General features: G+C 34.8%; 1 protein-coding gene across 1 annotated transcript; it reads left to right on the forward strand.

Annotated features, from left to right (window-relative positions):
- Positions 1 to 820: 820 nt before the first annotated feature.
- LOC109911338 (suppressor of cytokine signaling 2-like) lies at positions 821 to 11,392 on the forward strand (the record flags this gene model as incomplete). The annotated part of the gene is made up of 1 exon (XM_048612146.1): positions 821 to 11,392. A coding segment is annotated over one exon (504 nt), but the record flags the coding sequence as incomplete, so codon positions are not given.
- Between the last annotated feature and the right edge of the window lie 1,774 nt (positions 11,393 to 13,166).

Here is a 13,166-nt window from a genome sequence, read left to right on the forward strand (position 1 = left end):
GATAGGCCGGGATTTGGATGGGTCTACACCCTGAGGGTTGGTGCGATGGGGGGCTTGGAGGTTATCGGTTTGGGGGGGAGGGATAAAGGAGAGGTATACTTCTAAGGCATACTTCAAACATGTACTCCCCTTTCTGCCCAGAAGCAGCATTGTAATGAAAGCTGCCAGACTGCTTGCCGATCCTCAGTTGAACAAAAATTGAGGTGCAGGCATTCTGAGGCAACTAAGTGGCAGTTATCTGAAAGCCTGAATAGGCCTAAGGGCAGATGAGCTGCCTAATGCCTTACCTGCCTCCTATTAATATAATGCGTAGGATGGAGTTGGGTGGGTGGGTCTCAGACAGGCCTCACATCCTTCAAATGGGCTGGCAGGGTGATGGCAAAATTCACCCCAAGCTAAACACACATAGTTATTTTCATTAATACGAAATAAATTGAAGACAATAGCCATAAGGTGCACTGCATACAGAAATCAGGAGTTTGGAAGAATCTTTGTAACACAAAGACTTATTGTAACGTGCATTCTTTTCTAAGAGGTGTTATTGATATAAAATCAATTATAACAAGTTTTTGAATTCTGTAATTAAAGAATAAAAAGCATGGGAGGGGAAAACAGGAAAATGGGATTCTATAAATTCAGTTTGAGTGGATTTGCTTGCCTTCTTTGTTATTTCCGAATAGATTTTGTACTGCTTTCTAACACATTTGATATTGGTTAAAGTTTAACTAGTGAAAATTAAATATTGTTGAATGAACAAATGATTTCTGCTTTGATTTGTTCTCCTGAGTCAGTTTGCAATATAATTACATAAAAGGTGTAATTCACTCTATCCTTGTTCTTTCTCTTTCAAGGCTGGTATTGGGGAGCACTTACCTCAATTGAAGCACGACAGATTCTGAATCAAACCACTGAAGGCACATTTCTAATCCGGGATAGCTCCAACCCAGAATATCTTCTCACACTCTCGGTCAAAACAAGCTCAGGACCTGCACACCTTCGTATTGAGTACAACGAGGGAAAGTTTGGCTTTGATTCAGTGGTTTTGGCAAAACCAAAGCTCAAGAATTTTGAAGACGTGGTTGATCTTATCCAGCATTATGTCTTGTTGTCTAAAAGTGCCCAAACCGCACATGACCAGTCACTTGCACCAGTGACTAAAGATACAGTGATTCACCTGAAACTGACCAAGCCCTTGTACATTGCAACACCTTCATTGCAACATCTATGTAGAATTATAATCAATAAAAGTACTAAGGCAATCCAAGAACTTCCCTTACCCGCTAGATTAAAGAAATATTTATTAGAATACCCTTTCCACTTGTAACTCAGTAAAGAGATAATCATTCCTAAAATGTGTGGGAGAGAAAATGACAACAATAAATGACAAAGGGACTTGTTACATGGAGGAAATATTCAACTGTTTCATGTTAATGACTGAGCGAGATTTGGTGCTCTATTGCAACACACCTAATAGATAAGGAATTAAACTGTCCATCATTTTCATGTTCGGTTTAATTTAATGTACACACAAATTTTACAGTTTCTTAGTAAAAGCAATCCGTTTAGTTTTCACAGTAATTATGGTAAATTTTTGATTTTTGTTCAATATTTCTTTTGACAGCTGTGGCTTGTCATGGTATACTCCACATTGTATACAACATGCATTCTTGAAGTGTGGTATTTGAAGAATAGTTTGGTTTGTGGTGATTCTTGTGCCTCAGCTGGCTGAGGATGGAAGTAATCAAAAGATAAAATCCTGTATTGCCAGTGAAATATTCCAGAGACAGTGTTGAGGAGAGCATCGTTAGCAAATTTTGTTGTGCCCCTAGCTTTCAGCTCAACTGCCAACATGTACTATTGAGAATAAAAGAATTGCTTAGTTAGTCATTTAGACTGAATAAGAGTACTGTTTCCTTGTGCTCCCCAAAGTGACCCTTACATACTCCATGTGGACAAGCTGAGGGCTTTCTTCCAAACAGATTGGTACATGGGGGGATTTGGTTCTCACTGTGGGTTGCGGGAAATGTTAACCAACATTTGATCTCGCTACCTGCTGTATAATGAATTATAGAGAACTTGTACTATCAGCATTTTCCCACTTAGGTTGAAACATTAGACAAAAGATTATATGGCATGCCAACTGCCTAACATTAACCTGCAGAAAAGGCAAAACTTCTTAATGGTTGAGAATGCCATATGTAATGTGATTTGAAAACTATTAGTAAATGAATCAAAACAATTGAGCACAAAAATACTTGTGCACTAAACTTTTCCTGAAAATTGGTCTATCTAAAGCAAATTGATCTAGAGTTGGTGTTTGTAATGATGATAGAACTGCCAGCATTGACCATCATGACAGGCAACAACTTCTGGTATCTGTACATGCTCAGCTAAATACAAATAGCCAGAAGTTGCTGTCAATCATATCCTGCACCTTGAATTTGTACACGGTTGCAGTCTTTGCAGATGCAGTCAAAGCAATCAGTGATTTGGCGTGAGCATGAACTTCTTATGCACTATTCTTGCTGGAAAAATAATGAAAATGTTAACAATATGATTTTAACAACATGCAAAATCATAATTAGTGCTGAACAATATCTCTAGCCCTGATAATCTAATTTCATATGTGTGGAGTGTAATTCTCTGCATTTCTTGATTAAAAATTCTATAGGTATTTAATGTTTAAAAAATTTATTTCTCCAGCTTCTACCTTAATCGTATGTCCAATCTTTTGTTTGCTCTTCCTGCAATGATTAGAATGCAAATAACAAGCCTTGCATTTTACTTCTGCTTTACTGTCTGTACGAATTTGTCAAGTTAGTCAACTGGTCAGTCAGCTTGATGTCTTCACTCTCCCCTGACACTCTAGATAGCACATTTCCATCTGTTTAAGAAACCAGCGCTATAGAGTGCAGTATTTCTTTGTGGATGCTTTACTTGATGTCAGTGGTGAGCTCCGTCCCTTCACTACTGGCTGCAAAATCTGGGCCATGGCATTGCATTGCAAAATTGGAATGATGCCAGCAATGAACTGATGCACCATGCAGCTGCTTTTCTACTATAATGTATGATGCCAGTAATGCACTGGTATCTGTAGACTAGAAAAGCAGCTGCCTAATTGGCTTGCTGATGCCTAAGAATTCATAGAACAGGAAAGGTCACTCAGCCTGTAAACCTTGTTCTATCTTTGGCTATGTATAACACACAAACAGTAGTATACTGTGATCCATTTCTAGAACTGTAGTCCCACCTGTCACTGACTTGCTCAAATCTTAATCTTCCATTCTGCAACAAAAAATCTATTATACCTACCTCTGGATTTAGCAGATGGATATTTACTATGCTGTATATTTATTTATCCCAGATACTGATACAGTACAAAAGATTATCTTTTGAACACTGGCTGAATGCTCACTTTGAAAGAATGCTCCCTTTTACCTGCATCCCTAATTCTGTTAAAATTTCTACTTTTATTACATAGATTACATTGTTTGGCTCAGTTGCACCGTACATTTTTGTTTCAACTGGATATGAGAATTTCTCATATTCTGCCAGATATTGTTTAATGGAAGTGGTGGGAATCCAAATCTGGGAGTTATTCCGACACTATTTTGGGTTCATGCCCACTGTAGCGTGACTGACTCTCTCAAAGGCAACTTTTTAAAACCATTACCTTTAAATATTTTAGTGTTGTCAAAGAGTAGGATGCTTTGTTAAATGTTTGTTAAAATTAAAAAAAAAACAGAATTTGGATCTTAAGTAGTAATGCAGTGTACATATGTAGGACTTCACTTTGCCTGACCAAGGATACTGATGTATAGGTGAGAGGATGAATCCACAGTATTGAAATGACACCTCTCTTAGCAAAAGGAACAGCAAAGCCATAATCACAATACTATAAAATTATACAGCAGGAAAGGAGGCTCTTACCCTGTAGACCTGTGATGTTTTCCTAATCAAATTCTGTTTTGTGAAGTTACTATCGAGTCTGTTGTGCCATCCTTTCAGGCAGTGCACTGCATTTCAGAACAAGTTATTGCATTAAAAGAATTTGTCATCTCCATTAAATATCAGAATTGCTTAAATGAAAATATTTTCAAAACAAGTCCTTTTCCTGATTTTTTTTTTGATACCTCCATTTATGAATTATACATTGGCCAAACAACTACAAAGGATGGAAAAATCCAGCCACAAATTATGTCCTACAGATAGAGTTTCTACAATATTTTATGATAGTTTAAAAACATTGCACAGAAATATGGCCCTGCCCTCAAACCAGATTAAATTAATCACTGTTGATTATGCCTTTTTTGCAGTCTTTTAAGGAGGTTCTTAAAGTTTAGGGTTTTTTTAAGGTCAAGGACAGTAGTGGACACTTCTGAATAACTTTTACATTGTTTATTGGTTTGCTACAAAACTACCAACTTTGCGCTAAGTAATCTTGTACATGATTTGCTGTATCTTAAGCAGTCATTTTCAGTGATGGGAAGGGATCACGAAATCTAGGGGCCCAGGCTAATATTCTGGGGATGTGGGTTCAAATCCCCACCATTGCAGATGGTGAAATTTGAATTCAATATCTGGAAATAAAAGCTAGTCTAAAAATCACCATGTAACCATTGTTCTAAAAGCTCAGTTGGTTCATGAATCTTTTCTTTAGAGTAGAAAATCTGCTGTCCTTCCCTAGTCTAGCCTACATCTGACTTCCAACTCACAAAAACATGGTTGACTCTTTACTGCCCTCTGAAATATCAGAGCAAGTTCAAGGGCAATTAGGGATGGGCAATAAATGCTCCATCTTGCCAGTAACATACATATCCCATTTCAAAATAAAAGTTGTTATTTAAAATCAGGTTACTCACAGTGAGTAAGTAGACATTCTTGTTAAAATATTTTGGCTGTTTTGATGAAACTGCACCTTAAATATATCAAGGAATACATAAATCCAAAAAAAATGCATTCTAAAATTTGTCCTATTGCAATGATTCCTGGCAGATTTTGTTTTCAGTTGTATGCAAACTCAAACATTTGAGACAGGAAACATGAAAACCAATGCAATTTGTTGTACATGGATTACAAAGTTGATTTATTTTGTTAAACAGTTTTAATACTCTGTTAATGATCTTAACCGTTGCAGGAGGACATGTTGGTACCTAAGAATTTTTGAACAGGAAGGTAGCAAAGAAAGCAATTGTCCATCTAGCAACTGAAATGTAATTACAGTTTCCGCTTTAAATCATTTGTTTTATGAACCCCCTTTCACACTGTGGAAATAGCTCCAGTAGTGTCTGACTGGGTGTAATCAGTAAATCAAACCAAATATCTGAATTTCCTGAAGAAATCAATTATATAATTTCTAGGACCACTTCATGTTAGTTTTGAGGTACTTGGTAAAATTACATCATAAAATATATAAACTCATTTGCAAGGGTAAAGTTGTGTGTTTTTGAACAGGTGAAACAAGATATGACTTTGAAGTTGCAACTAATCTCTTTTGAACCAGTTATTGTAGAATATAAAATGAGAGGTGGATGTTTACATTGAAAGTTCATGAATCCAAAGTTTAGTCAAATGCATTCCAGCAGTCCTAATCAAAATCCTTGGATGACACTTGACATCTCTGAAACCTCTTCCTCCTCAACATGTCCCATGATTATAATAGTACTTTTTTTGAGTAGTACATCCTGCTATTTGTGAGCGACTTTTCTTTTACCCTCCATGCTGAACCTATTTCATTTTCTCATGCCTGGAGCAAATGGCCAGTATGAGAAGCACTAAGTGGGTGTTGTTTAAAAAGTAGTGTGGGTTGTTTTGTTGTAAATATGTTTATTCTTCATAGATCAGAAACCTTGTTAATACTACCATAGTATAGACATTGTAATTATTAGAAACTTCCTTATTTATTTATTTATTCCAGACGAGTATGCACTTGTCTTCAAATGAAGACTTTGGAAGCAATAAAATGCTTTGCATTTATTTGGAAATTAAATGCAGTTCTCAGAACTAACATTTTGTTTAATCATTAAATATGTTGATATGATTCTTAAACAATAAAATCTGCTCTGTATTTGTCATTAGAAAATGAGATGAATTTAAAAATAAATAATTTATGGCATTAGTTTCTTTGCAGACTGCGAATAGGGCAATACAAATCATCATGAGCAAAAGCATTTTGTATGAAGTTGAATAGTTAAGCGAATGTTCCTTTTGAGACTTTTCCCTAGACATAACTACTAACAGGGTCATCACACAGACCTTGGGTGTGTTCAAACTTTCATGAAGGTAAGATGTTCTCTCTCCCTCCAGTAACTACTCCTAACTTCAGCTTTTAATATTTGAAGAGTTTTTTTTTTATACAAAGCCAGTGAAGGCAGTGGACCAAATAATAGCAATATCAGAAAATGGGTATATTTTGTAACATGATGTCCAATTTGACTTAGTGAATAACTTCTTTACAGTTGGAAAACTGTATTTTGATCTTTCTAATGTCCTCTCTACACTTTAAGGAAGCCGCCAATCCAAATTACTATTAAAATTTGCAAATATTAATTCTGCTGTTCATCTTCAGTGGAGCCAGATCAGATTTCTGAAAATGGGTTGTAGGCTAAATAGAACTTAAGGCAGATCAGAGCTTCCGCCATTTAATAAAATTATAATGGTTCCTTAAGTATGTTTGGAACCGTGAACATTCCGTGAAGTGACAAGTCACATCCAGATTGGGTCACTGTACATGTTAGAAATTGTGTGTTTGGCTTTCACATGTGAGATTTAATATTTTTTAATTAATGCAGTAATGATTCCAAAAGTATGAACATTTTCATAACTTATTTGATAAAATATAGTTATTTGCATTTTAAATAGACAAATGATGAACAAAATTGCCTGCATTTATTATGTGGTTCATGGTGCTAGGGATGATTTTAAGCAATAAAATGTCACATTTTAACCAAAAAGGGGGCTGCTGTCCGTGGTCCTTGTGCAGCCTAAAAGCACATAGATACATATATATATAAATACATACACATACATACACTTCTGCTGGAAGTATAAATTGAATTAGATCCCTGAAAAATTCAGATCAGTTCTACCTCGTGCATAATTTCACAAACTATTATAAAAATTGATCAGCAGTGTACAAAAATATGAAATAAAAATAAAGTGCTGGAAATACTCAGGAAGTCTGGCAGCATCTGTGAAGAGAGAAAAAAATTGAGTTAACATTTGTGATTAATGGCCTTTCATCATCAATCTAAGATGTTAATTCTTGTTTCTCTCTTCCAGACCTCCCAAGTATTTACAACAATTTCTGTCTTTGTTTATATGTAAACCTATGGAAATTGCTTGAGTAACTTATTTGTTGAGGGTACTATCAATTAAAAGAAATCCATGATAGTTCAGAATTTGTGGAAGTTCAGAAGAGTGAGACACTGCTTAACGTTGACCAAGGAGTAGAATAACCAAGGGCCAGATCATGTACTATTCAGAGATCCCAAAAAAATGGGATCATTATTCTCAGTTATGATGTTGCATGCTAGTGTGGAATGCCTGTACACAATCCATGTGATCAAATATCTAAGGGAAAAATACTCAAAGTGGGTCAAGAGATTAGGTGAAAGAATTGTGGTGTTGTCTGTCCTACATACATGTAGTAATTTAATGTCTTAAAATAATTTGCCAAATAGTTGGGAATAAGTTCTATTGGCAAAGTACCATTATTATCACTTTTAGAGTTGATTTTATTAAAAACTGAAAGCTGCAAGTTCTGCCCAATAAATACACATAGTTTTGGCCTGTTTTGTGAGTGGCACTGTTTGTTTTCAGTTTGTGGCTGCATTGTTACACTAGTGCCAAGTAACTCATAGCGGTAAATATTCCAATTTGGACAGGGTAGATGGAAGTTGGCATTATGCAGCCCATCTGCTTGAATCTCAAATTAAAGAAATTTGAGCTTCTAGCAAATGGCTTCCTAATTGGTGGATAATGCTTAGAAAGAATGACAAGCAAATTGAATGGAAATTGAAAGCAATAATTTCAATACTGCTGAGTTGTTAGCTAGTTATTAACTTACAGGATGAATGGCAAAATTGAAATTTATTCTATATTTATGAATAAGATTGATTTAAAGAAAAATAGTTTGCATTGAGGAGTACTTTATTTATTTGCAACCTATAACTAAATGTCAAATTTTCAGGAAAATCATGTAAAATATTAGGAAAATTTTATAATTGCATCAATGCTGTACCTCTGAGGAGGTCTCCCAGTTCCGGACTCAGACTACTATCAACCATTGTTTCAATTAATGATTGACTATCTACCATTGACTGGTATGAGCACCTTTTTGGATTTTTTTTAGAGAACTGCAAATCATTCAGTGTTTAAAGTACTTTGAAGCTACTCAAGGATACCATGAAACTAATTGAAACTAATCTTCCCTAACAGCTTATGAAGCTTTAAAAGCAAAATAATGCTTTTAGATGTGGGTAAACTATGCAGAGAAGGTGTATCACATTGAAATTTGTTTGTTTTTGTATTTTTCTGCTTGCTAGTTGCCATTGAATCTGTTGCACCCAAACAACTGTTGCTACTGTTGACTGATATGAAGTCCCACCATTGCAGCAGCCCACTGATAATCGTGGTTGCTATGTATGGGTGCTTCTGTCATCAATCAAGATTACTTCGGACAGTCTAGGAAATTGCAAAGATATTCCTCTTTTATTCTATTTAGTGATACAGGATGGATGCAGATAGAAACTGCTGTGGCAATAAATTATTCTTGAGTTTGATCCTAATGATTTCTGATAGCATAGAAAAATCAAATTTCCCAAAGCTTGATGCATACCAAAAATCAGTCCCAAAAATGATTTTTTCCCATCATTGTATCCTAATGATGAAAAGTGTAAACTTTAAAAATAGATTTTTTTAAAATCAGATTTTTCATTAAACCACCAGATTCCACATAGCATTCAGAAGCACTGCATTTGAGAGAAATGTGGCATTTTATATTAAATGTTCAAATCTGAAATGCTTTGCTAGGCAGACAGTATTCTACCAGATATTATTCCTGAGTGCATTTGTGACAGAAAACTGCATGAGTAATGTAATGTGTACTAACAAACCAATTTCATATTTCGTGAGTGACAGTTTTATATGCATGTGATTCTTTTTTCACTCTACAAATGGGGATGATTCAACCTGAAAAGGGTATTCATACTATTTATAAAGTGAGTTTTAATCGATTGTTTGATATACTCTGTGTGCAAGGAGTTTGAATTCCACCTGTGTTTTATATGGAGAAATCCCTTGCATTTTGCATATTCTGTGTCAGAATACACTCAACAGTTATCTCAAAGACTATAAATTTCAACCTTTGATGTCATATGTCCATCAACTACAAACTTGAGTTTGCAGATCATGAGTTTTCTAAATAGAAAAGGTGAAAAGTAGCAATTCTTTTGTTATAAATCTTTCTGTATGTAGAAAGTTAATGATTTTGGATCTAATAACTGAAATGCATATTGTGCCCCATTTTAATTTCAGTTGTACATGTGAAATACTCTGGATCATGTATAATGATTTGGAGTGAACACCATTTTATAATTCCTGAATATTGTACAGATGAACTGGTACAAACGTCATCAAGTTGAAGATCAGCTGAATAATATAACTCAATTTTGAGCATTTGTTCACAGTGCACCTTACTTTCATTTCACAGACTTCTAGTCATGTGAACTGTAGGGTACCTTCTGAGCTGAAACTGTCCCTTGCAAATCTTTTGACTGATAGCCTCCAATTATAGGAGGCCTTGTTCTTCTGAAGAAGATCTTCTGCTCTCAGGAGGAGTTTGATGCTCCAATCCCTTGTACTAACACAGTGTGATGATTTTAAGGAGCTGATTTATCAACTACTGGGACATGGCCAAGTTGTAAAAATGGTGCACATTAGGAAAAAATCTTTTAGATTAATATAAAATCAACATGTTGGTGCTAAAACATTTTGGTTATTAGTGCGCAGCTGTTTCCTGGCAATTGCCAGACTTGCTCTTATCTACCTTATAACTATGTGCTGTTGGTCACTAAGATTATCATGATAGCTATTCAATTATTAATAGCATTCTTCTGACAAAATAATATATATGATTTCTACATTTGGAAATATTTTTAATAGTATCTTTAAAATTCAATGTTGAACTCTGGTTTAAATGGGTTCTTTACATCATTGTATGGCAGGTTTTTAATAATTGCTAAGAAGGGCTTAGCACATATATTGTTGTGAACAGGGTGTGTTTTTTTAAAAAATCCCAAGCAGTTTAGAAATCTTCAATTTTCAAATTGTATTCCTAGTCTCAAGTAGGTATTGGTTTGACCACTCTTATGACTGGTAAGCCTGGGTAAAGTGTTTGCATGCAAGTGTTTTCAGGTCTGCTCACTTTTCTTTAGCAGACTGTCTGATAAAAGCACAAATTAAAATATAAAGGATTCTGTTTACAATGACATATGTATTGAAGTATGTAATTCTTTGCTTTTTTTATATTTTTATATCATTTATGAAATATGAATTAAATTGATAAATCTGAATAATTTCTCAGTGACTAGCAGAGTATCTGATATTGCTGACTTTTATTTTGTATCAAATCATGGCTGCATGGGGAATTGGTGATGCCACATGGTAATGGAGGCAATTAGCTAACTGAGAGAAGTCAGCTGGCTTGGCCAAACAAATCTATCATATTGTTGAGAAAGCTGCCTTTTTATTTCTGTAGCACAACGTGTGCATAGTAGACAAGACCATCTTCAGTTAATGATCCATTTATATATTTTCGGTATGCAAGTATTCAGGAAATAAAATGTTGGACATATTCTAAGTTAAAACCAATGTCTAACATGTTGTTTCTTGTGTAATGGAAAGATGTTTTAAAAAGATCTAAAATAATGAGCAAGTACAGCAGGTAGCACTTTATACATCTCCATGATTAATAAAATGTTGTCATAAAAAGAGAAACATCCTTGACATTGCTGCGATTTTTATGCTAGTTTTTGAATGTGATCAAACTTCAGTCCACTATTCACATTGGGATTTACCAGCAGACAAGTGGGGGAGCATACACATAAATACATACTAAACATAATTACAAAAAAAACTTGTGTTAGTGTGTTTGACCTTATTTGTAATTCTGTATTAAAGTAAGTCTTTACCTCGTCAATTGACTTTCTGAAAATGATGCTTGCTGGCTTGAAAACTTTAATATACTGCGTTAAATTCAATTGATAGTATTGTTTGTTACATTTCTGGAACTGCAGGCTCTGTACAGTATATTCTGTCATGCTGTGTCTTTTTGTTTGCATTTTGTGAACCTTGTTGTAATTCACAATCTAATAAAATACTGCTGATTTTATTTTCCATTATCGAAGTCATTTAACCATGAATGATTCGTTCTTAGTGTACCCATGTGCAAATTAAGCTTAAAAGATGTACAAAGTTAAGCTCCAATAATTTTCTTCCACAAAATATACATCACCACAGACAATCAGAAATAATGAATAACGTGAAGAAATACTCAACTATTATAACTAGCGTAAAGCATTAAGATATTTCATAAGACTGCTAAAGGAATGGATATCAACATTATGAAAATGATAGTTTGTCAAATGTTCTGAACTCTGTACTAAAAAGAAAAGCTCACCTGTACCTCCAACAGCTTGTTCTCAATTTATCCATATTTATTGAAATTGATATAGTTCAGTTACTGATAAGACCTATCAGAAATAGCTTATATAATTTTGTTCTTTACTTTGAAATACCTATTTTATCCTGAGTGTGATCACTGCATTAGTTGTTTGATGTCAGCCAAAATGTGTAAGAGTTACTGCTTACAAAGCTTGCTTCCACAGGTTTTGAAAGGATGTTATTCTGATACACAATAGGAAAAACCTTCCATTAGATTGCTATGATTTGAAAGCTTTAGTTGGGAATGCAGTCCCAGAGATTAAACAGGTTTTTGCAAGCAAACAGCATATTGTGTGACAATCACCAGGCTATCTTTCACTCCATGATTAGCCTTTTTCAGAATCTTTCTCTACTTCACTGGCATGTTCTCCCTGTGCATCTGTACCCTCCCACTTTCTAGTTGATAGTAAATATTTAATTCTTTCTTTGAGTGTTTGAAATCAAATGAATTTGTTGACCTGTGGAAAATTTGTTTTCTTTTATTCGTTCAAAGAAAGTTCTGCCCACCAAAACACGATATATGTCAGAATCTTTCCATGCTTGGATTAGCTGGTAATTGATGAGAATCATTAATGTATGACTGAAGGATTCCAAGTGCCAACTCATGCTCTGCATGCTACTATAGTGTGAGATAACTCCATTGTCTACAATTGCACCAAACTGCTTGTACACTGTTTTAATTACTGGCAAAGGTTAGGCTCAGACAGGGCAGTAGATGTTCTGGTCTTTGTATCTGCGCCAGAACTTTATAAAAACATAATGTGAAGGCCAAGGACATTCTCTGCTTTGTAAGAACTGTTTGTTGATATGGTGCCAAAGCAAATGAGAATTTCAGTAGTGTTTCTTCAAGTATTATTATATATATATATATGTTAAATTATTCTGTTTATCATCACATTCCCAAGTCTCTTTAGTAAAGGCTCTTGATTACTTTATCAGATTAAGGTCCATATTTATGCATAATTTAAAAAAGTTATAAAGTTAGATGTGTGATCCCAGCAGGCAGCTGCATTAAATAAGATACAGAAACTAAAGTAAAAACCAAAAGTAGAAATTAAAGTGTTGTCACTTGATATTTCAGGTTTACTTCATGCTTGAATTGCCCACTGACAATGTGGAATTGTGATCCCTTCCTGCTGAAACATTGTGGTTGATTTTCCATGATCATTATGTTCTGGGGAAACAGAGCCGAAGCTCCCTGAATGACAAAAAAAGACTGAGATTAAACAATGAAAAAAAAATGTGCTTGTGATTAATTTTGGATAGGTCAGGAGTGGGATTAGGGTGCCACTACAATGAAGAACCAGGCTGAAAGTAGTAAGTCCAGGGGCAAAATGAAAAATCAAAGAAGAGATGCAAAGAAAGAATATGATCAAAGATCTGCAGTTCATATAAAGTGGAAACCCAAAGTATTCTATTGGCATATGAATAGGAAAAGGGTG

This window comes from Rhincodon typus, chromosome 25, assembly GCF_021869965.1.
Source record: "Rhincodon typus isolate 14 chromosome 25, sRhiTyp1.1, whole genome shotgun sequence".
Lineage (NCBI taxonomy): Eukaryota > Metazoa > Chordata > Chondrichthyes > Orectolobiformes > Rhincodontidae > Rhincodon > Rhincodon typus.